Source organism: Protopterus annectens, chromosome 2.part0 (assembly GCF_019279795.1).
Source record: "Protopterus annectens isolate FY-2018-M chromosome 2.part0, PAN1.0, whole genome shotgun sequence".
NCBI classification, from domain to species: Eukaryota; Metazoa; Chordata; order Ceratodontiformes; family Protopteridae; genus Protopterus; species Protopterus annectens.
The window spans coordinates 16,515,487-16,536,939 of record NC_056728.1 but is presented as its reverse complement, the minus strand read 5'-3'; the positions used below and the strand labels follow the sequence as shown (position 1 = coordinate 16,536,939).

The 21,453-nt window shown below is 38.2% G+C and overlaps 1 protein-coding gene across 2 annotated transcripts in view; it reads left to right on the top strand.

Annotated features, from left to right (window-relative positions):
• The window catches only part of LOC122792927 (spectrin beta chain, non-erythrocytic 1-like), a 1,986,067-nt gene that overhangs the window by 1,483,532 nt on the left and 481,082 nt on the right, over positions 1-21,453 (top strand). For both annotated transcript variants that reach the window (XM_044060498.1, XM_044060499.1), the window contains one exon: positions 14,760-15,062. In XM_044060498.1, the coding sequence (XP_043916433.1) occupies positions 14,760-15,062 (303 nt within the window). The remainder of the gene's footprint in view (positions 1-14,759; positions 15,063-21,453) is intronic.

Genomic DNA, 21,453 nt, shown 5'->3' with positions numbered 1-21,453 from the left:
AATGAACAAACTGCCTCCTTTTCTGTACCTGTTAACTTTGCATTTAAGTATGTTACTTCCAAAAATGCTACCATTTTTGTAGAATTCAATTCAAATCTTATTTTTATGAAGTAGTTCCACAAAATAAAAAAAAATGAAATCAGCTTTGCAGACAAATAATAAATCATTAAAACATTATGCATAAGATACAACATTCTGAAAAATGTGCTAAATGTATATGCTGTATGCAAAGTAATGCTATAATTAATTTGTGTTATGGAGATGTGGACTTGATGGTTGCAGTGAGGACGGAGCCAAAAAAGCTTAAACACAAAATCATAACACCAGTAAGATTATTTTGTTTAGGTTTGCTGAGATTCACCATGAGAATATTAGTTTTTATTTTATTTAAATATTTGTTAATCGGGTAAGTACACTGGTCTAAATACTGTTTTCAGTCACTATATAGACCAGATGGCACACAACCTTAAGGCAGATCCAATAACGACGTTCATAGACATTTTCAAACATGTAATGATTGGAGTTTGTACTGTAGTCATTCACAGAGCGAATGCATTAAGTGATAAGGATGTGAAATGTTGCGTAAGTAGAATTTCACCTCTGTGCATACCATTGGTACAGAAATGTATTAGATAGTGAAATGCATTTCTAAGAGATAAGATTAAGAAACATTACTAGTAATGTCCTACACATAACTAGACGCATCTTTTTTTGGAGCTGTTCCGGTGTTTGCTCTGAGAAGACTAGTGCTACTTCAACAGCACATTGCAGGTGTTTAGACCTGCCACAGTTACACCACACACTACAGAGTAGCAAGTAGGAAGACTGTCCATCATTTCGCCATCCATGGTTCTTTAAATTTCCATTGTATGTCCTTGGTACTCCTTTCCATGCAAACAAGATTTGGACCAAGTGGTATATTCCTGCTTAATCTAGTTTGCTTAGTATGTAGGGGTGGGGATTCTATCAGTATCAGAATCCCTAAGAGTAGGGCTGTTGTTGCCAGGCTGGTTGACAACCTGAGCAATGTCCCAATTTGCCCCCACACTCAGTTTGACATTGAGGACCACAAAAAAAAAAAAGTGAACTATTTTGTATGTACCTAATACTTGTATGTATTTATTTACTTAAATGCATGCGTAGACATATGCACCTCAGGTGTCTAACTGCGATCCACAAGGCCAAAACAAGATAGCAACCTTCCGTGTACTCCACTGATTTTAGTTTGGGATGACAGTTAAAGCACAAATGGCCATAGGTGTACAAATATGAGGCTATATCAGATATGTCTAAGCACACTCATACTCAAAATAAAGTACTTACCTTCCTGCAGACTTGGTAACAGACACATGCAGGGTTAGTTTAAAAACAACAACACTTTCTCCCTCGATGTTGTAGCAGTAGTGTCCATTATTTAACATCTTGTGCTTTCAATCTCAGGCTGCCTTTTTTTTTTTTTTTTTTTTTTTTTTTAATTTCTTTATTGCAGATTTTAAGGTTACAACATATGAAACATCTGACAACAAAAAACACATACAACATACAACAAAACATAACAACCTATATACAATGTATACAAAGAAGTAATTTCAAGAATCCAATATGTTTGTACTAACCACAAATTCTGCAGTGATAAGAAGAAACAAAACCGTAACCATTAGCTGTTTAGGGGGCTATTACACATACTAGGGAAAGATAAACTAAAACCTTTACATAGAGTACATTTATTTGTGAACAGCTTATCAACATAAAGATTTATAAAATGACAATGATAATAAGGTTCTAAATATAGCCTTATTGACTTTGCTACATATATTGAATATTTCACTTCTAAAATTAATATTTTTACTTCTTGAGAATGAAATCTAATAGGTATTCCCAATACTCTTGGTAGTATTAATCTGAGACAATGACCCGAGGCAGCCCGAGTCCTACAGTAGCCCAGTCACCCACCTTCCAGAGATGTTTCTGCCTTATACAGAAGGCAGGAAAAACTGCATAAGGCATGATTGCCTTATTCCACTTGTCTAGTGGGCATAGTGCTGGGCTGTTTTGAAAACAGCCCAGCAAAGGCATTAATCATTAAGATGATTTTTTTTTTTTTCACTTTTCACTTGACTATCTCCGAAGACTTGAGCATGCTCGTAGTTTAGATCATGATAACAGTAATAATAATGCTAACCCTAAAGCTACCTTTTTATAAGAATATTTAAAAAGTTAATAAAAATACATTTTTATTGCTTTTTTTTTTCTTTTTATTGAGGAGCTGCAGCCGGCAGCCAGTACCCTCAGCCACCCCTAGTATGCGTGACAAGTAGCAGTTGTCAATAGGGGGTGGGGGGTATTGGAATGAAGAAGGTAGAGTTAGGATAAGCCAGTTGTGTGACAGTGGGAGCAGGAGTATAAGAGACAGAGATCCAAAATTACTGAAATGCATTCGTGAAATGTGAATGTGCATGTTATAGGAATATGCAACACAAGACTGAGACAGAACAATTGTAATCACCTTTTAATAATGAAATAAATAAAATGAATCACTTTTAACAAAAGAAAGTGATTAAGAGAAGTGTTTTTCCCCAAGCACACCTGATGTGGAATGAGAGAAACGACCACAAGAAAGTTATTTGCTTTCAAGTCTGCAGAATGTGCAACTTGTGAACTAGGAATGATTTTCCCCTTTATCATAATTTAGAGTTGTGACAGAACTGTAAAAATATGAAGTCTCTGGGGACCCCTCAGTTTGTTTGCTATGATAAGAGTTGTACAGAGTTACTTCAAAGAAATGGGTGGATTAGTTTTAGATAGCACTTGGTGTCAAGAATAGGAGTGCTTTGAACATCATTCCCCAAATGTATATGCCTTTGCACATTATTCGTAGAAAGACCCAAGTATTCCTGCCCACGCAGTAAGTAATTTTTAGTCCTAAAGAGTTTATAACTTAGTAGCGCAGTATATATGAAAATCGGGTCTACTTTGTTTCACTGAATCTCATTTCACTGAATTTCATTTCACCCTGAGCACTTTGCTGAAAACTCAATTTACTGAAAACTCATTTCACTGAACTGCAGTTAGCATATATGGCACTATGCAGAGTACTGAAAGGCAAGTAAAATGTATATTCCCTTTTCCCCACTGTAGTGCGATCCTGGAGGTAGTATATATAGTTGGGGAGGTGTAGATGGCACAGTCTCCCACATTGAGGGGTATGGGGGTGTAGCCCTCCACTAAGTTTGAGTGCATATTGTCTTCTGGAGAGAGTTAGTCATTGTCGTAACTATGCATGTCTATTGTTTAAAATGTATTGTTTTGAAGTTTTTGGTTGAATACAATATAAAACAAACAAGGTGCCCCCCACATCTCATCGCAAATGATTAGGAAATGTAATTCCGTTCGTGTTGGCCAACCATGATAAGTCGATATGATGAATTTTATCATTTAGGTGTTTTGGCTTTCCTATCATTTGCTTTATATGTGTCGATGTTATGGCATTCGGATATGTCATGTTTCAATTGTGTGATGTAGACCCTTCAAAAATCGGGTCTGTATTATATTCTCGAAAGCCGGCAATGTCGAATCTGACATTGTCAACACGAGAATATCGAACGCTCAAAATCTCGAGCATGTAAACGGAAATCTCCCTAAGGGGAGATTTCCGTTTACTGCAATGTAGTGCGGTCTCGGAGTTAGTATATTTAAGTAGTGGGGGGTCGGGGGGGCACAGCCCCTCACGTGTGGGGTGCAGGGGGGCTTGCCCCCCTGCTTAAACCTGTTAGGGTACTTTTTTCTTTTTTTTTTGTCTTTTTATAAGGTCGATGTTTGAAGACATTGACCATATGATGGTGGGAGGGTGGCCTAATGGTTAAGGTGTTTGCCTTACAAATACAAGGTGCTGGGCTTGAGTCTCACAAGGGGTAATTGGCTAGGCTTAAAATGGCTCATAAGGGCAGTTAGCCTAATACTATTTTATGAACCTATGAACCATATGTTGTTCGATGTTTTTAAATGTCGATCTTATAATATAGACCCCAAAAATCATAATAGTCTGCATTTCTTTAACATGTGGTGGTATGAATAAATGACATGGAACAAATTATGAAATAAACTTATGGAATTCATTCATTAAAATTTTAGCTAATGCATAAAAGCCTGATTTTTCTGTTTCTTCATATCAGATTCACTGTTTCCCCAATTATTAAAATATTGGCAAAAAATTAAATGTATATAGCTGAATTGTCATACCTATGTTGACTAATTTAGCAAAATTAAACCTTTTTAGATGGGGGTAATCACTTGTTATTGAAAACACATAATATATCAGAAATGGGTAAAGCTTAAAAAAGGACACACATCTGCCCAATTTAAGGATTATTAGAAAATGGTTATGCAGAGTATATCCTAATGTTGTCTGCAGTATCTTACTGCATTACTTAACATAGCACAGATGGGAAAGTAATAACTTGGAAGAGTACTATAGGTTATAAGTAGATGTCAAGTAAATGTGGAATGGAAGGATATATTTGGATTTTGGTAGGATTTGAAGATATTCCTTTTATTCATAGAAATGGTAGATGAGTTTTGGGTTAAAATTTCAGTATGTTTAACAGATGAAGATGGTAAAATTCTAAGTACAAAAAATTCTGAGTAGAAAATGAATGTTAATTCTCTCAAAGGCTTTGGATGTATCATCTGCTATGGCAAATTGTAATGGTATGTTTAATCATGTACCAGCATAGTAGCTTCTAATATTACAGTTTTGGAAGTCGGGCAAAAAAGGGTAAAGCACAACTCTCAGTCTTTTAGCTAAGGTAAAACCAAAGATGTCAATGCTGTGCTTAATTATTGCTTTTTGGTGTGTCATCTATTGACAGCATTTGCATTTGTTTTATGAATGCATACAGTTCTATACTGGTTTTGGTGGAAATCTAGAAAAAAACTTTTTTATTAAGTTTTCATAAACTGTAGTAAGATTGCCTGTGAGTTATGTGTAAAGAATCTAACCCTCAGAGCCAGGTGATTTAGTTTGTTTTTGTTTTATAATTATCCTTACAACGTCTTCTTCAGTTATTTTATTAGCTAAATTAGATTTTGTATCATTTTACAGTTTCAGAATTTCAAGATCTGTTAATTAATCAGCATAAAATAGATTCTGTGCCTTATTTTTTTAATTTGATCTTTGGGAGCTGTCATGCTTGACTTTTGTTTCATACTTCAAGTTAGAAAGCATAGACATTTGGATTAGAATGTTTTTGTGCATTACTTTTCAGCAGATAACTTGCATTGCTAATTAGTTTACTTATTAGTTGTTGTTGTTGTCTTTCGGCTTTTCCCGGTTAGGGTTCACCACAGCGAAACTCCGGTCTGCTGATGATTGGCTGTAGATTTTCACGGTGCCGAGTTGCCAGCTCAACGCCCATTATGTGAAATTATGTCTATCTTATATCTGGTGAGACAGAAGTTATATGTTTAGAGTAAAAGATTATGGCTTCAAATTAATTAAATCCATGACTTCTTACTTATAAACACCTTTATTGAATTATCAGTTATGACATAGGCACATTTACATTTATATAAAAGTAATCAAACCGGTTTAACAAGTTAAAATTAACAAACATTATGCTTCACGTATATTGCTGTATATCGTATAACCTAAGCAACATTACATAAATTATTCAATTCCAGCCCCCCCCCTTTTTAAAATAAGAAACATCATCATCAAACCATCGCCTACGACATAAGCAATCACACTTCCCCACAAGCGAAAACAAACCATGCCAACACAATCCCAAACTTAAGGTAGATCAGAAGTTAAGCTCCTATGAACTGCTTCTGAGTAATGGAAAGTAAACTGTCATCATTACAACTAACAGTTTTATGTGGGGCCTTCAGAGTAATGAACTCTTCTTTTAAGTAATTGTAGTGACTTGAATAAATAGCCCGGTTCTAAGTTACTGGAAACCTCCTGGTTAATACATAGTTAAAGATACACTTTCTGTTTAGAGTACTCAGTCCCACATTTCGTTACAGACAGACATACCCCTAGGAACAAGTACATAGTCGTCTGAATAAAGTTACTCACACCATTTTTGTCCAGGTGGCTTACCCAAAAACGTTTTGTCCTGCTGTCCATTATATTCCTCCAACACTAAGCTGAAAGAGCCATCAAGCTTTACATTTTCCATGTACTTATTGTCTATTATTTCCTGAAATTATTTTTGTGGAAACTCTTGCTTGGCCATTGCTTCTTCAGCATTTGTAAATAACAAAACACCCTCCAGTGAATAAACCTTCAGTTTGACCCACTGTGCTGTAACTTTTCTTCCTGGTGGCTGTAACTACCTTAATACTTTTGCTTTCTTGTTTTTGACCCATGCTTTACCAAAATCCCCCTGAATTTACCATTTGACCTCTTTTTCCACAGATGACGTACGCCTGGTCACCTGCTCATTCGCCAGAGATGTTTTCATAAACCCCAAATGTAGCCTTGTCTTGCTTCTCATGCAGTCTGTTAAATCTTAATCATCATCTCCTTCCTCTGCTGCACTTGGTCTCCAACTCCTCTTTTAGGGAGTACCCTGCACTGCACTGTGACCAGCCTTTGATACACGTATGCCAGTTTGCTGTCCAGGTTATCCCTCTTATTTCACACACCAGCTGTTGAATGTACATCACAGAACAATGTTGATCATGCAAAGAGTCAAGTATCACTGACTTCATACAGTTCCATTCTCATGATATATCTTCCCAGCAAAATATGGGGTGTCTTATAGTTCGAACTTCATATCTTCCAAACTTCTTTATCTCTTTGACATTCAAACAAACTATTTTTTATCTTTTCACAGAAACAAAAACTGGAATGTCTGGCCATCCCTTCAGGCTGCAGTACTGTTTGTCTTCAGTACTCATTAATTCAGAGAACGTTTCCATTTTTGTAGCCGTCATCACAAACGTATGACCTTTGCTGTCTCATTCACCACTACCCACTTTAAATATCTTTCGTAACCATAGCATAGGTTTATAGGTACATACTAGTCTGTTGATCTGTGAAGACCTTCAGAAGTCTAGCCTTGCACTCCTATGATAATTATTAGTCCTTATATTTGCAATATGAATTGGTTGTATATGTAAGGCAGAACTCACCTCTCAATAGCTTGTGTAATATTGAGAAGTGAGACAATACTTTGAGTCAATCCGCATAGTTTTGATGACTTAGGCCCTTGATTTTCTTAGTGATAAACAAAGATAAGTCGAAACAAATATATGTTGGGGTAATTAGATGTTTGTTTATCCATGAGGGCCAGTGGTGCTAAATTGGGGGGGGGGGGGGGGTTATGCTTATCCATTCACTCATCCAAATTATGTTTGAATAGAATAAGGAAAGTACTTTACATGGAGTGGAAGACTGTTCCACAGAAGTGGTATTCTCTGTAATACATATCTGTCTCTCCAGCATGTTCTGTTGATTGCATATTGACATTTTATCTGTAATGCCTGCTAATTTTGCAGAAGAGACTGAGGCCTCATCATTTGTGTTTTTGAGACCACTGGACTTAGAAATTTGTACTACGTTTGACAGAAAAGTTTTTTTTGTTGTTGTATATGCAAGGCAGAACTCACTTCTCAACTGCATGCATAACACTGAGAAGAGAGACAGGACTTTGAGTTAGTTTGCATAGTTTTGATGACTTAGGCCATTGATTTTCTTGGTGAGAAAGGGCTGCGGCCAATCCAGATTGTGCCAAGTGTTTGGACAGGTGCATAGTGAAAGAGGTATTATAGTCAATGATCAGCCTAATGAGTGCCAAGGTCAGTGCAACAATTACATCCATGGATCTGGCCACTATACCTTTAAGTATAAGCTGCGAATAAAAAGGACTTCCTTACAGCAGTGGATATGTGGTGGTCAAAGGATATGTAACATTAACATAGGTTCCCAGATTTCTAACAACAGGATCAATTTTAGTTGGTGTTGTCACTGTGATAGCTGCAAAGGAAATCATGCTTGGGCAAGGATACGACTATACTTTTCTTGGCGTTTAGTTGGTGTTGTCACTGTGATAGCTGCAAAGGAAATCATGCTTGGGAAAGGATACGACTATACATTTCTTGGCGTTTAGTTTTAGTCCATGGTTTTGACACCAACTGTTTATTTGTGGCAGACCCTCTTGTAGGATCCTGATGTCCCCTGGAGAGTTCATCATGGTATGAAACTTGTATTATTCTGCAGACTTTGTTAGCCACAAACCCTTAAAATTAGCTTTGACCTCTGAGAAGTAAATGTCAAAGAACCCTGGGGCAGTCCTCTACTGACAGGTCTTCTGGAGGAGGTACAGCTGACCATCCTTACATCCAGGGTTCTATTTCTGAGCCAGTTTGTTATCCAGTGAATTACATAGAGGTTAACATTTAGCTGGGACAGTTTATCAACAGAGCCAGAGTGTGGGACGGTGTTGGTTGCCTTTGCAAGATCCATATTTTCAGTGTGTATTGATTAGCCTTCATCCATTGCCTCAATGACCTTTTCAAAGAAGTTGACCAGATTCATTAAACAGGACCTGCCCTAGATGAATCAAAACTGGATTGAGAGTCTGTAGGTTACCTGTATCTCTGATACTAGTTTGAAAACGATCCTTTCCATGTCATTAGTTGAGACTGAACAGACTTATGGGTCTATGATTATGTGGGTATATTAAGGCCCCAGCTTTGTGCAAGGGAATAACTGTTGCAGTCTTCCATTCATCCAGCACAAAGCCAGTTTTGATGCTAATACTAAATAGCCTTTATAAGGGGGGAGGTCTGATAATCATGTTTCTGGCTAACCAGCAGGCAATCTGGTATGTGATCTGAGCCCATAGACATAGTGTTCTTGATCTTAGTGTCTCAAGAACCTATTTTTGGGAGACTTGAGGAAGTGTAGATGCAAGTATTTGTTCTGAAAATATTGGAGGTGAGAGAGGTGGGTGACGTAAGAGATGACTGTTTATGTAAGTAGATTTGCTATGTCCTCTGTGTCCGAGTATGTGATATCATTTAATATTAGCTCTCTGCGGTGCTGGGCATTGTTTCAGAGATTTCTAACATGGTTAAAAAAGGCTTTGTGATCATCTTTTGCCTGGGTGGCTGTTTTTATCTCAGGTATGACTTTGGTTGATTTGATCAAGGTGTGGAGTTTTTGAGTACCCAGGTACTGAAGGATACTTCAGGCTCCAGACTTAAGGTGAATGACTGGCTTGTCTGATTTGACCAGGAAGGAGGTTACAGTTGGTGGAGAGAGAGCCCATATTGTAAGGACCAAGTACAGGATTTTGTCACCCCTGGTTGGGGAATGAACTAGCTTATCTCAAGAGTTTGTGTTTGGGCATACATGTTTGAGGACATAATATGTCTCCCATAACTTTTAATGTATCTGACAACACAAAATGAACAGTGGAGATTATGGTGCCTCATCAAGCACTGCAAGTCATATCCCTGGTGCAGAATAAGACATTGAGACTAGGTCCAAACCTCCAAAGAAGTAGGGAAGAAACCCCTTCACAGATGTTATAATATAATTTGAGACCAAGTCCGAACCCCCCAAAGAGATAGGGAAGAAACCCCTTCACAAATTTTATAATACCAATTGAGACTAGGTCCAAGTCCCCCAAAGAGATAGGGAAGAAACCGCTTCACAAATGTTATAATACCAATTGAGACTAGGTCCAAGCCCCCCAAAGAGATAGGGAAGAAACCGCTTCACAGATGTTATAATAGGAATTGAGACGACACTAGGTTCAAAGCCCCCAAAGAGATAGGGAAGAAACTCCTTCACAGATGTTACAATACCAACTGAGACTAGCTCCAACCCCCCCCCCCCAAAGAGATAGGGAAGAAACCCCTTCACAGATTTTACAGTACCAATGGAGACTAGGTCTGAACCCCTCAAAGAGATAGGGAAGAAACCCCTTCACAGATGTTACAGTACCAATGGAGACTAGGTCTGAACCCCTCAAAGAGATGGGGAAGAAACCCCTTCACAGATGTTACAGTACCAATGGAGACTAGATCTGAACCCCTCAAAGAGATGGGGAAGAAACCCCTTCACAGATGTTACATTACCAATGGAGATTTAATGTGAACCCCCCCCCCCCAAAGAGATAGGAAAGAAACTCCTTCACAGATGTTATAATACCAATTGAAACTAGGTCCAACCCCCCCCCCCAAGAGATAGGGAAGAAACCCCTTCACAGATGTTGCAATAGCAATTGAGACTAGGTCCGAACCCCCCAAAGTGATGGGGAAGAAACCCCTTCACAGATGTTACAATACCCAAGTGTTGTTCAGGTCTCCAGATAGAGCAGATGACCCCATCCTCCTCCTGAAATGTTTGTTATTGGGGCTGACTTTATTTAAATATTCCTAAATGAAGGCTAGTGTTGTGAATGTAAAGGTATTTGCCTTGCCTAATCACACTGTAACTACAATTTACCACCACTATGTAAAATAATGCGTACGGGGAGGAATATGATATATAGTAATGGGATGTGATCTCTTGAAGGCTGATAGTACTGCATGCTGAAAAGGAGCATGTAAGTCTCCATGCCTCAGAGTTCTAACTGCCTGCTGTTGAAATTATTAAAAAAAAACTAAAACTTAACTTCTCTCCCTAACTACATGTTTCTGTAATTATTGAACAGTGTTGCCAATGTTACAGACAGCTGTTACAAGGCGTTAGTGCAGAAGATGTAGACCCCGTTGATACAGCATATAATAAAATGGCCATAGCTAGTGGCTTGGGTACTTGTACCCCTGTTTGTTTATGATCCAGGCTTGTTACCCATAAAGCTCCAGGGGTTTCAGCTTTTGCGTTCTGATTGTTGCAAAGGTTGGAATAAATACAGTGAGGCATAAGGTTTCTCCTACTCAAGATAACTTTGTTTTGATGAAGTCTGTTGTATATTTGTTTGGTCCAACAAAACAAGACTGGAATGCAGGAATACCAAAGAAACAAACAAACGTAGGCAGAAAACAATTTAATATATCACAGCAAAGCTTTCGGGTGAAACCCTTCTTCAATACTAACAATCAAAACAAAAGCAGCTTGCTTTAAATAGGAGCAAAAAACAGTCACATGATAGCAGCCAAAATCACATGACCGACAAACACAATATAATATAACATATATACAAAATGCAAAAATATTTTAAATATTTAAAATATTTAAAATAGCTTAACACGCTGAATTTTACTTAAAACAGGCTTTAGGCTAACAGTAGAATTTAATCCAGGTGAGGAATCCGCTGCTAGTCTTAAAATCCATTCATATTCCTTAATATCTAAAACATTATTAATATCACCACCCCTACTATGAGGTTTAACTAAATCTAGGCATCTAAATTTAAAGCAATGCGTATTCCCATGTGTTTTAATATGCTTGAAAAGAGCATTATTCTCAACCTCCCTTCTAACCTCTGATTTATGCTCAATTATTCTGTCTTTAAGTTTACGTGTGGTCTTGCCCACATAGAATGCTGAACAGGCATTACAAGTAGCCAAATCTTAAAGACAGAATAATTGAGCATAAGTCAGAGGTTAGAAGGGAGGTTGAGAATAATGCTCTTTTCAAGCATATTAAAACACATGGGAATACGCATTGCTTTAAATTTAGATGCCTAGATTTAGTTAAACCTCATAGTAGGGGTGGTGATATTAATAATGTTTTAGATATTAAGGAATATGAATGGATTTTAAGACTAGCAGCGGATTCTTCACCTGGATTAAATTCTACTGTTAGCCTAAAGATTGTTTTAAGTAAAATTCAGCCTGTTAAGCTATTTTAAATATTTTAAATATTTTTGCATTTTGTATATATGTTATATTATATTGTTTGCCGGTCATGTGATTTTGGCTGCTATCATGTGACTGTTTTTTGCTCCTATTTAAAGCAAGCTGCTTTTGTTTTAATGATTGTTAGTATTGAAGAAGGGTTTCACCCGAAAGCTTTGCTGTGATATATTAAATTGCTTTCTGCCTACGTTTGTTTGTTTCTTTGGTATTTTTGTTTGGACCAGAGTGCTAAACATTCCGTCAGTAAAGCTTTATGTTTCTGTCTATAACACTGGTTATTATTTTCCTGACCACACTTGAACTGTGCATTTGTTTTTGATTACTTGGAGTTTATTACATGCAGGGAGCTTCCTTTTGAGGTGTTTAGTTCCATGTAAATGTGCCCATTGAGCATGTCAATGCTTCATTCATGGGTTTAACACATTTTTGCTGGGTTGAATTTACCTATGTGGATTATGAAGAAGTAATGGAATTAGATTAATTTATACATTCTCTCCACTCTGGCTCAGTCGTCAACAAGGCTGATTATGTCTTGCTTTGAGTCACTGGCTAAGTATTTTCCAGTCTACAAGGGCATTATGGTGTTTTTATCCTATAAAGGAGTGTCTGATCACCATGCCCTAAAGAAGCTGATGCATGACCCTGGATCTCTGATGAATTACTGCTCTCTTTTTAATCTTGCATTTTTTAGGTTAGTTATTGAAAAAGTGATACATTTATAGATGTATTCCTTTTTACATCTCAAAGCTTCTTAAAACCTTGTCAATCCAGTTTTAGACATAGCCTCAGCACTGACATTACCCTCATTTGATGGGATAATGACCTCCCAATGATGAGGGATCAAAGGCTACATTCTCTATTAGTCCTTTTTTAATGCAGGATTTGCCCAATTCAAACTTCTGCTCAAAGCTGACCCATTTGTTTCACCATCAAGGTGTGAGTTCTCTAGCCCATTTGTTTTGCAGTGGAGGCAAGAGTCAGGTGTTAGGAGAGTTGGCTAGTCTACAGCACTTGCTTGTGAACTCTATAGATGCCATGAGAGGTGGATGCATGCTTCTGTGCATGAGCAACCCCCCCCCCCCCACAAACAAGCAGCACACCACTTAGAGTGGACATGCTGACCCTTCATTCTGTTCCTACTTTCCTGCAGGTATCACTAGTGCAGAGATCCAAGCTGTCTGCTTCCCCAGGACGATTGTCAGGCCAGCCACTCACTCCCATTCTTTTCTGTCCAGTCACTCAACACTGCTAGTTGAACATGGGTCTTCAGTGGTGAAGTCAGGGCTTTATCCCTCTGTGCCAAAGGACCATGTCAGTCTTAATCTTTCTTTCTTTATTTTTCCATTTACATACATTATACATCACATAGATTTTATTTGTTTATAACTATCCTCGGTCCAACATTACATAAATTGCTGAGTTCATGCCTTCCCCTAAACCTCACTCCTCATCCTTCTCCTGAACATTATTCTGCATGTATTGTTCTCATATTTTCCATTTATTTCCCTGTAGCTTGCTCTCTTTTCTTTTCTAAAGATCCATCTTCCATTTAATTTATTTCTTTTATAATAATCAATTCTTCAAATACATTTGGATTAGACTTCGCAGGCTTAGTCCTTATGCAGTGCCTAAAACATTATTTTGATTTCATGAACATCATTCAAGACTGGTTTATGTTCTTCCTCTTGGACAATGTCCAGGCAGTAATATCTGGGGTTAATTTCCCTGGACTTCACCCCCTGGAATATCTGGTACAACATGACTTTTTTACTCTCCTGTTTTTCCCAGCCTATGTGCTGCCATTGAGGGGTGGTCATTAATGAAGAGAGGTTTTTATTGCTAGTTATATTGATAATATCCAGCTTTATCTCTTCTTTTCTCTACAGTTTGATTTTAGTGCCCTAGAGGACCATTTGGAATTGTTCTTGCATTGTCTTGTGCATAACCACTTTAGGCTTAACTCACCAAAATTAAAATAATGATGATTCACACCACCATTAGTCTTTCATATGATCTAGTATCTTTCCTTCCCAAATAAAATGTAGGGGAAATGTGCTACAGTTTGTGTTCAGGGTTTGAGATTTGGTTATGGTTCTTGATGACATTAAAAGACCATGTCTCAGCTGTTTTTAAGACATCTTATGTTCAGTTGAAGATTGTAACCTAATAAAGCACATCATTTAGTCTTAAGATTTTATCATGGTGGGTTGTACTCTGATTTTCTCATTTCTGGACTAATGTTCTGTGCTATGGAAATTTGGATAGTGAATTAGCCTAATAGCTGTGAATGCACAATTGCTCTGCTAGACTCTGGAACAGTACTTTTACATCCAACCACATTACTTTGGTCGTGTAGGGTCTACAGTGAAGTGACTTCCAACTGCAGCAAGGTGTGTGTGTTTATAATCTTGACTCTCATCTGTTAATGCCATTAACATGGCCTGTGTCCTGCTTACCTTAAAAAGCTGCTGAGAACCCATACCCTAACTAGACACCTTCAGTGATCAGATCAGGGGCTGTTAATGGTTCCACAGACCAGATAGAAGATATTTGCCAAGATATTTTTACTTATCTTGTCCCAGTCATCTGGGGATAACTACATTTCATAATCCTTGCAAGTGGTTCAGGTACTCCTTTAGTAGGTCTCTGAAGTTTTATCTGCATAGAAGAGTCTTCTTGAACTCCATTTAAGGCACTAGGACTGCCTTTAGATTTACTTCTAAGATCTCTTGCAGTTTTTAACTCAGATCAACTGCAATTTAGTGTGCTGCTGTTTTGTTCTGTTTTATAAAACATGTCTAATATTTAGGCATCTAAATGTTTTAGCGAGTGAGTAAACATATAGACACATCTGTGCAAGGGAACTGCATTGTTGTCAGATAACATTACTTTTTGTTTGTAAGCCGCTTTTTGTTGATATTGTCCATTTTCGTTCACAGGATAACTTTGGCCTGGACCTCCCTGCAGTAGAGGCAGCAACAAGGAAACATGAAGCTATCGAAACGGACATTAATGCTTATGATGAGCGTGTTCAGGTTGTGGTTGCTGTGGCAAAAGAGTTAGATGCAGAGCGCTACCATGATGTCAAGCGAATTCTGGCCAGGAAAGACAATGTGCTACGGCTATGGGATTATCTTCGTGAGCTGCTAGGCGCACGTCGAGAGAGGCTAATGATGAACCTTGAGCTACAGAAAAATCTTCAGGAAATGCTTTATATTATGGACTGGCTTGAGGATATGAAGGTGGGTGCGAGTCAAAGGCACAAGTCTGTATACAATTTGTACAGCTTTGAGGATGCCTATTTAAGTGCTCAGAAGTAATTTGCTGTTTTAGGTCTGACTGCTGCACACATTTAAATGAATTTGAGAAAGTCACTTGTTGTTCCATCCATTAGCAGAATGAGGTGATGTAAACTGTTCATTTAATTAAGTATTACCTCAGTTGACTATGTTTTGGTGAGTAAAGTGAGAGTGTTACTGCATGTATACTTAGATCTTTATTGTGATAGCTCTGAAAATTCCCCTCAAGTATAGTGAACTTGGAATTAGTTTATATAGATGGTAGGTTATGACGGGCACAGCCACCAAATCAAGGTTGCAAAGGATTGAAACACCCCCACAGAGCACTTTAAAATTCTTGCAGCAAACTTCACTTTTCACTGTTAGACTCGGAAGTTGCAGTAACTGCATTGCTGAGTGCCAGCCTATGGTTGCTGACATTTCAGTCATGCAGCTGTTTGACTGGATTTCTCTTCTAAAGTATTGTGCAATGTGTTCACTTTATAGCAAGGTCAGCAAACTGACTTTATACACTAAACAGGCACTGCCGTGCTTGTACTCAGTGTATCAGAGTGATGCCTTCCCTTGGTCACCTGTGAGTTAGGATGTCTCATCAAATAGATTTTGTTTGGAAAAATAAATGATGGAGGAAGATGATGAGAGACATGCAGCTTTAGAACTCACTTATTGTACTAAACCTCAGTTAAAAAATGCTTTAAAGATCATGTTTAAAGGCATAACGTGCTTTTCCTTTCAAACAAAAAAGTACATGCATCTCTATGCTTGCAGTTTTTTGTGTGAAAAGTGCGTTTTGAAGTCTTTAAAAAAACATTAAGTTTTAAATATTGCTTTTAACATGAAAGAATAAATGTAGTAAGCTAGTCTACAGCACTTGCTTGTGAACTCTATAGATGCCATGAGAGGTGGATGCATGCATTAATATTCATAGGAGGCAGAGAGTGGTTATGTAATTGTGGGTTCAGCTCTAATACTGCTGGATTAGCATAGGTAAGTAATTGTAAATAAATGAAGTAATTGCCATACTGTTAAATTAATAATTTGGTAATTACATAACTAATTTACAATTACTTACCTACGTTAATTCAGCATTATTTGAGCTGTAACATGGAATGATGTAACCCCTTCCTGGCCTCCTATGAATATTAATACCGTAAACACAGCTTACCACATTTGGTTTTTCCATTCGGAAGCAATGTATAAAAACAGTTTTTTTAATGCAGGGGTGCGAAAATACTTTTTTTTTTTATATAAAAAAAATGTTTGCATGCATAATGATGCATGAGAACACTTATTTTTTTATACAAAAAACAAAGGTAATTTCTCACTTTAGACATGATCTTTAAGAGACATAAGGCTCAGCAAACAAGAAAGATGCCTTAAGTTTCCAGTCCTGGGCAGCTCTGGAAGAAAGTCAGTAAAGTAGCTGGCTGCAACAGAGAACGTATGCTTAAATCTAGTAATATTGATATGTTTGAAGTGTTCAGTAGAGTTTGGCACTGCTAAAGTCTGTTGTGACCCTTGGGTGCTGTTCCACTACCTCTTTTGGACTTCATAATAATCTTCTTACATCCAAATTCCATTTCTGGAAATTTCTCTAAGGAAATGTTCAGTCTCCTAAGCAAGTTATCAGTTACAAGTTCCAAAATGTACAGTGCTAAGTATCCAAGATTCCTAAAAATATTCTCTCCAGTCATTGTAAATTCTTTTAACCACAACTTTACAGTCATAGATTGGCCGGTACAGTCTTTACAGATCTGAGCAGTCTTTGTACTTAATGTAGTAATAGTAAAAACAACTGCTCGCCAACACACCATGCAGGCAAAAAGGTAATACTCAGTTCGCGTCTATTCAGACCATTCAATAAAAGGCAAAACTCTTCGCGTCTATTTCAGACCTTGCTATGAAACGCTGAGAAGAATAGCATAAAAATCACATCATGAGGCACAAAAATATATGTTCCAAAAGTTCAGTTTAAAAAACGCCAGGTATACTCAGCTCAGGAAGAAAGTCCACAAACCAAAAAGTAATAAATCGAAGAATTTATTCCACAGAACAGGAGGTGAGCACTTTCGCTAGTAGCTTTTTCAAACCTATACTGAATCAACTGATACAAAGACATTTATACTGTGGTCTTAAGTTAATTAAGCAATTAACCAATATTCTAATTAAAATTGAGTCAGATTAACAATGGATACACCAATCTCATAACTAGGTTGCTTTACACAAAAATGCCTATGCTTCAGGACAAACAATTCAACTAAATTGCCCCGTACAAAGATACCCAAATTTCAGGACAAATAATTCAGCTAAACATCTACTTAAACATTTCTAATCATATATTAAAAGCATACTTGAAAGTGCGTTAATATAGAAAAGTGTTAATATAAAATATATATATACTACATAACACATAACATCACTTAAGCTAAAAAATCCAATATATTGCATAATAGTAATTATAACATTAATTCATTAAAAACAATCACAAAACTTCCTAAAAAGTAAAACTAATTATTACCTCATTTGTGTTTATGGCTAATGGTTTTGAAGAAAATGTTGAATTACCATATAATCCAGGGAACAGTTCCATGCAGAGAAAGTCTTTTGATAGACTTTACCAATGTCTTAACGTCGAAATTAACCCTTTGGCTGAATGTGAGTTCAACACAGTTGACAACGCTACCTCAATTTCAAGCGAAGAAGCTGGCAGACTTGACTCTGTATTAAATTCATTGGAATTTGAACTTTTAAAGCTAAAGCGCTTACAAATGCAACGCTTTCACTTCGAGGTATGTATTAGTAGGAGAATCATACCTCGGGGCTTAAGGGTCCTAAAAATGCCGACTACAGGAAACTTATACCCAGACTTATTAAGACGATGGCAACAGCTTAACATTCAGGTCAGCATTGATTATATGAAGCTTTTGAATGACTTTTTTGCTCCTGAAGAAAAAGCTTTACAGGAATCTATCAAATGAGTTCAAGATAGACTGATTACAGACTTTAATGAATCATCTTTTGACATGAGGTTAAATCGATTAATTGATAATGTTTCATTATATGAAAAAAAGTAACCATCTGATATACCAAATTGATAAGTATACTTTTTTGCTCTTGATTTGCACTGTACTGCATTTATGTATTTGCTTCATTGTTTATTGCTGCCCTCTGTATTCTGTCTGCAGTATTTGTTTTTCCTGCCCTCCCTCCAAGTGTTGTATTCTTAAAGTTGGTGGCTTTGGAATCGCCCTCCCCTGCTTGTAAATCGATTTTGGTCACTCCTCCCATTCCCGTCTCATTTGCTCACTCAACTGAGTACAGTGAGATCATTTGGGAAGGACTACCCACCCCATTGCCTCTTTGATTTTAGACACTCCTCCCTGTCCCATCTAATCAACTCAGTCTACAGAGTACAGAGAGAGCATTTGGGAAAGACAACCTTCTTAGTTTCTTAATCTTGGACTATCTTCTATTTCCTCCTTCTCCACTTAATTAATTTAAAAACATTACACTTTCATTTGCTTTTACTGTAATTGTGCTCTTCCTACTTTATCACTTTATTTTTGATGTGTGCTATTAAGTTTTCTAGTGATTTTATTCTGCTGCATTTATTACTGCTTGTTAGTAACCTGATTAAATTTTTCTGTTATTCTAAGCATCTTAGTTTTGGTTTTAGCACTTGTGCTTCAGGCCAGTTAATCTACATTTAAGAAGGTTTTTGTGGTCTACACTCTTGTGGACAATCCTTTATCAAAACCCTCTCTACATAAGTCCGCCCAAGTATTCCGAACACTATGTCTGGACATTTCCCATCAGTTTTCCTCTGCCAGCCTGGTTGACATGGGCATACTGAGACAGCGTAGTAACTGCCTCATGTTTACTGACACCCCTCTTATCCTAGTAAGAAATGCATCTACATCAGTAACCTGGAATCCACACTATGTCGCGCCACAGTCAGTACTCCAGCACAAACACTGCACCACTCATTGAATAGCCAAGCACTATACACACCCTCCTATGCAGAAGTCCTCAATAAAAACTTGCCTAAACAGCAGAGACCTCCAAAACACACAGACATTCCACACACAACACCAAACACATCACACACACAGCAGACAACACACCAGTGTCTCACAACCACAGCCCATAATGAAAAACAATAAACCATCACAACCTACAAAGCATAACAATAAACGAAACATACTAGTCAATGGCAACTCAATTGTGAGACATACCGATGTCCTCCTCACCAGGCTCGACAAGGAGAAGGTCACTGTCAGTTGTATGTCTGGTGCTAGAATCCACCATAGTCTCTCCACACCAAGTACAAGTATGACTCTGTCATTGTCCATGTTGATGTGAATGACTTGAGATGTACCTCCCTAGACTATATGAAGAGACATGATTGAGCCTTCAGAGTATGTGTCCCAGGCAGGTATGAGCATCCTGCCTTCACAAAGAATGATACCACAATACCAACAAAAAATAATTGCCTTCAAAAATTGACTTAGTTTCTGTTGTCATTCTAAGGGGATTTAGTATCTGTCTGCCTGGGATGACATGGTTGACAGGCCTCAATGATTTGGCAGAGATGGCCTCCATCTGTCACCACTGGGATTCCTGATCCTGGCTGAGGCTCTCGCCTCCCCCATTGTGTCTTTTTTAGGCAGTGTTCCAAAGACAAATCTTCCAACACAAAAGATCTGTCAAAAAGCAAATTGAAGGTCATGTTGCTTAACGCTAGGAGTTTTAACCTGAAAATGAACTCACTGGAGGCTTTCCTCACACTGGAAGATGCTGATGTCTGTGCGGTCATGCAAATTTGGTTCAGGGCTGTGGAGAGCATCCCTGCCTTACCAGGCTACACCTCACACCTCATTCCACACATTCCAAATCCAGAATGAGGTTGGGAAGACTAAGGGTGGTGGAGTCTCTATCTTCATTAAGGACAGGTACACCTTCAGACTGGTTTGCCCTCTTGATGCACTGGAACTACTCCAGGTGCAACTGACAGTTGGCATGAAACCCATCCAAATTATAGCCAGCTATTGACCCCCCTCCATGACTCAGGACACCCACACCTCTTACCTGGATCTACTTGACTCCATCAAGGTACCCCCTAACACCCTGATCCTTGATGACTTCAACTACCCCACCATAGACTGGGTGAACTATTGCTGCACTAATGCACTCACTCAACAATTCCTTGACTTCATCAATTCTAGCGCATTAGACCAGCTCGTCTCATCCCCCACAAGGGGAAGTAACATTCTGGACTTGGTTCTCACCAACATGGGCAACCGCTGCATCACTCCCATAGTATGTTCTTCCCTGGTGAGATCAGATCATTGGACTGTCTCATTAAAAGTTTCTATCCCACCCAACCACCCCCCCAGTCATATTATTCAAGCTAAAAAACTTCTCAAAAGCTGACTACAACCTCCTAAGGGTGGGTGCCTGTAGCCTCACACCACTGCCCCCCTCAGAGGATGCAGACAACTATGCTGAACAGTACACCAGTGTACTGTACAACTGCATGAACTCAGCCATACCCAACAGAACTAAAACCTGCTCCTCAAGGAAACCAAAACTTGTTTGGTGGACATCCTCTATCAACAAGCTTTACAACAAAAGGAAGAAGCTGTTGTCCAAGGGTAAAAAGGAACAAATTCCAACTTGGAAAAGATCCCTCCTTAGCCTCAACGAGCAAATTAGATCACTAGTGAAACCTTCAAAGCTAGTTATGAATCGAAACTAGCCTCCAAAATATAGGGGAACCAGAAAGTCTTCTTCAGTTATGTCAGGAACCTCCATGGCAAAGCCCAGTTTTTTTTCCAAATTAGTACTTAACAGTATCACTTGCACTGATCCTGTTGACTTAGCCAACCTGCCAACTTCACCCCCCACTGTCCCCCCACCCCAAAGGCCCTTTCAACATCCCTGGTACTTGTCCTGCATCTCATATCTCCATAGATCAAGTGTTAAAGGCCCTGTCCAAGACAAAGAACACAGCTTCCATAGGACCTGATGCCTAGGATGTATTCTGCACCATCTCCAGCAAGAACTGACTTCACCATTGAGCACCCTATTCAACCACAGCCTAAGTACAGACTTCATTCCCGTAGAGTGGAGAACTGCCATTGTCATCCCTTTGCACAAAGGTAGTGCCATAACTGACCCTGGAAACTATCTCCACATTAGCTTGACAAGCCCAATCTGTAAAGCCATGGAGCATATTATTATGGATCTCACAAACAAGGACATAGTCAATCTCCAAGCATTTAACACCAGACAGTTCTAATGTGTCAAGGGCAGATCTTGCCTGTTGATCCTG